This window comes from Brassica oleracea, chromosome C1, assembly GCF_000695525.1.
Source record: "Brassica oleracea var. oleracea cultivar TO1000 chromosome C1, BOL, whole genome shotgun sequence".
NCBI lineage: Eukaryota > Viridiplantae > Streptophyta > Magnoliopsida > Brassicales > Brassicaceae > Brassica > Brassica oleracea.
This window is the reverse complement of record NC_027748.1, coordinates 17,778,663-17,782,533: the sequence shown is the minus strand read 5'-3', so window position 1 is coordinate 17,782,533 and position 3,871 is coordinate 17,778,663. Positions and strand designations below refer to the sequence as shown.

Below are 3,871 nucleotides of genomic sequence, written 5' to 3'. Positions count from 1 at the left end.
GACGGCCCGTTCATGACAATCATCTGCGACATGGATACGTGCCTAGTCTAGTTCACTGTCTCCTAAACCCTATTCGTAAAGTTCGCAGAGATCGATTTCGTCTCTCTCAACGAACTTGGGGGAGGCTTACTGTTGGGGGTGGATTTACATCCTCCCTCAAGGCCCATTAGACATTGAATTAGGCTCATTTTACTATGAAGCCCTAGCTTCTTACTTGTATAAATAGAGACACACATCTATTTATCAAAGGATCTCCTCTTCTCCATTTTATACCTAGAACACTTTTTACAAAGAGTTTATGAATTCTTAGATTTAATTTACACTTGTAATCATACATGTAATACAATCTTTGATCAATAAACTATTTTTAATGTTCATTTTCCATTTGATTTCTATGTTGATTTCTCTTAATCCTCAAGAATTTAAGAAATCTATTTCTTAAATTCTTCATTGTATGAATCCGACAAAACACACCGTTTTCGGTTCAAACAGTATTGTTTATTGATCTACAATCATCCCATGATCTTAATTTTTTCGTGCGCTTAATTCAGGAGTTCTGAACGGATGTGTGCCTGAAAAAATAAGTCACTTTAGTAACATAGACAGCCAAATCAATTCTTAAGTTTTTTACATATCAGAAATCGGGATGTTACACTAAGTCTAACGGATGCTTACAATTTAAGAATTACCACAGCAATAAACAGCCACATCAACACCCGAAAGCAGACAAACGAAGAATGATGTGTGTACTCGGAACTAACAGTCTTGAAAGATTTGTCCGAACTGCTAATTAGACAAAGCCACGTCATTGCTAACGACTGGAAGGAGAAGCTCTGGCCTGCTCTGCCAATTCTGCCCCAGTTCGTAGACATTGCTTGCCATGACCCTGTTCTGAGCCTCTCGCCGACATGTCTAGGGAAACGCATCATATTAGAGGAAGTGTTAAGCTGGCTTTGTTTTACGATGGCTCTTCTTCGATGATAATATCATGAATATCGAATATACTCTCTTTATGGTATGGTTAATACCCCGCAATATCCAAACATCACTCATTCTTTACTTGATTTTTTACTTCATCTTGTGGACACTTATGAATAGCCTGTCGAGATAATATAGCAAGAAGTGTGTCATCAACATTTAGAGATATTGAGCGAAAGAGAAAGAGTCATTTAGTCGCATGATATATTCTAATCGTATTATGCTATTGCAACAGACCTTAAAAAGAAGCTTGAAAATTTATTGGCATGCCATCAAAATGATTACTGTGATTGAAAATCTTAAATAATAGACGAAGAAGATAAGTCAATCTACTTATCACCAATTAGTTTTAGATTTAAAGTTCTTCTAACTTAATATAACTTAATATGGTATAAGAGTTAGAGATCCATGCATTCAACCCAAGCTGTAACTGATTTAATCAGTCCAAAGTTAGCACATTCATCCTTGTCTGAGAGGATGTATTACGAACATATTCAATCTTAAGTAATATATTGAAGATATGCTAATCTAGTTATCACCGATTCATTTCAAATTGAAATCTCATCTAATGAGCACCAAAGCTGTTGATAAACCTGATCAGAACCTGGAACATCGACTAGTTTGGTCGGTGGAAAACGGTGTCGACATTTGAGAAATTAGAAGGAAGCCCAAGTTAATAAGATATGGGCCTTTATGGAATTTAGAAAGTTTGACATGATAAAGGAGAAACTTTTGTCTTTAAACAAAATCGCAGATTCAACTCGTTCTCCAATCATATGTCGTTTCTCAGTGAGGGGTTCTATCTGAATTGCATTGATATTTTTCCTCTGCTCGCTGTAACTTTCTCGGGAAAATTTCACACCATCCACGTTTCACAACGAAAGGTGAGTCGTTTGCTTTGGATTTTCCCCTTTCTTTTGTTCTATCTTTCTGCGATTCCTTGCTTCCTTTGGTGCTTATGGCTTAAATCATTTATCTTTCCTAGTTCATCGAATTAATTGCTCTCTGTCTGTTCTTTTCTTTTCTTTTTTTTTTTAATTTTCAGACATACTGGACTCCACTTGTAGAGATATGCAAACATTTAGTCAGCTAGGACCGTCGGAGGTTTTCTTCATCGCTAGAAGAGACAACCCCTGTACGAGGTTAGTTATTATTACAGCTTCACTTGTTTATAAAATAATTCAATCTGGATTAATAAAATATGAACTGCTCATCTTGTTTGATTCTTATCTATCCGAAATGTTTTCAATTGCATTTGGTTTTAGTAATTGCAGGGCACAGCTTTGGTTCACGGGAAGACTCCCTTTCCGACAAGAATCATTTGGTGAGTGAGTGGTCAAAATGATACAATCTTATCTTTTTAAAAACAATCTGGTTCACATTTTGGATGTGGGGTTTATAGGGTTTCGCATAAAGAACAGAGTAGAGTACAGCGCAAGACCCGTGCCTCCAAACCTGATTGCAGCAGAGAAAGAAGAAGCCAAAGCCGTTCTAACCCTCTTCTTCAAGAAGCAAGGTCTTAGCAACAGCGTCTCCGTTAGGATCATCAACAAATCCGATCTCTTCATCGACCATTTAGTCTCTAGGCTCCACTCTGTTCACAAAGCCCGTTACCTCGTAGGAAGAGAGCTTACCACACTCGAGATACGAGACTCTCTCATTCCTTACCTCGAACAGCTTCATGAACAACACGGCGATCTTCTCTCCGACCTCGTTGTCAGCTTCCCCGATCCACCACCACCTGCTGAAGATAGACCCCTTTCTTCTTCACCTCCAGCTGCACTTGCACCGCCTCGTGGTCTCACGGATTCAGCTGCAGACACTAAGAAGCTAAGAGCAGTGTCTCGCGTCAGCGAGCTCGACACAGAAGGTGCACTACGTCCTCAAACACTCTACCTCCTCGACCTCGGTTTAAACCTCGAGCAGATCAAAACAATCACCCGCAAATTCGCAGCGTTTCCTTACTACAGCCTCGAGGGAAAGATCAAACCAGTCGTGGAGTTTCTTCTAGACCTCGGCATCCCAAAGTCAGACATCCCAACGATCCTCTGCAAAAGGCCGCAGATCTGCGGGATCAGCTTAACCGATAACCTCAAACCGACCATGGCCTTCTTGGAGACGTTAGGCATCGATAAGAACCAGTGGGCGAAGATCATTTACCGTTTCCCTGCTATCTTAACTTACAGCCGACAGAAACTTATCTCCACCGTTGACTTCTTAACTCAAACCGGTCTGTCCGAAGAACAGATTGGGAAGATCTTGACTCGGTGTCCGAACATCATGTCTTACAGCGTGGAAGACAAGCTACGTCCAACGATGGAGTATTTTAAGTCGCTTAACGTCGACGTTGCGGTTCTCCTTCATCGATGTCCACAAACGTTTGGTTTAAGCATAGAGACGAACCTGAAGCCAGTGACTGAGTTCTTCCTCCAGAAAGGTTATGGTATAGATGAGATTGGGATCATGATATCTAGATACGGAGCTTTGTATACTTTCAGCTTGAGGGAGAATCTGATGCCGAAGTGGGATTACTTTCAGACGATGGATTATCCCAAGTCGGAGCTGGTGAAGTTTCCCCAGTTTTTCGGGTATAGTCTTCAGGAGAGGATCAAGCCGAGATATGAGCTGGTGAAGAGAAGTCGAGTGACGCTGTTGTTGAATCAGGTTTTGTCCTTGTCCGGAGTTGAGTTCGAGAAAGTTGTTAAGAAGAAGATGATGAAGAAACTTTTGTCTGATCATCAAAGTAGTAGCGAACTCTTGTGAAGCCTTTTTTTTAGTTTAGAGCAATAAAGAGAGTTTAAACTCAAGCTATGATGATATCATTCCGATTAAGAGCCTCATTATTCAGCTGAAACTCAAGCTATGATGATATCATTCCGATTTCAACCTGAAA

The 3,871-nt window shown here is 40.2% G+C and overlaps 1 protein-coding gene across 2 annotated transcripts; it reads left to right on the top strand.

Moving 5' to 3' along the window:
* The first annotated feature begins 1,738 nt into the window (after positions 1 to 1,738).
* Positions 1,739 to 3,871, top strand: LOC106332301. Of its 2 annotated transcripts, none has more exons than XM_013770864.1 (4): positions 1,739 to 1,862; positions 2,024 to 2,120; positions 2,253 to 2,302; positions 2,381 to 3,871. In XM_013770864.1, exons 2-4 carry the CDS (start codon positions 2,050 to 2,052, stop codon positions 3,739 to 3,741), a joined length of 1,482 nt encoding a protein of 493 aa, XP_013626318.1. In that variant the 5' UTR covers positions 1,739 to 1,862; positions 2,024 to 2,049; the 3' UTR covers positions 3,742 to 3,871. The 2 variants fall into 2 exon arrangements, with proteins under 2 accessions (XP_013626318.1, XP_013626257.1); XM_013770803.1 differs by having other exon boundaries at positions 2,244 to 2,302.

Excerpts from the sequence above, each read along its gene's own strand:
- LOC106332301 (XM_013770803.1), top strand. The coding sequence starts at position 2,050 with ATGCAAACATTTAGTCAGCTAGGACCGTCGGAGGTTTTCTTCATCGCT. Across the intron at positions 2,121-2,243 it reads AGAGACAACCCCTGTACGAG|TAATTGCAGGGCACAGCTTT; the intron begins GTTAGTTATTAT and ends ATTTGGTTTTAG. Across the intron at positions 2,303-2,380 it reads TTTCCGACAAGAATCATTTG|GGTTTCGCATAAAGAACAGA; the intron begins GTGAGTGAGTGG and ends TGGGGTTTATAG.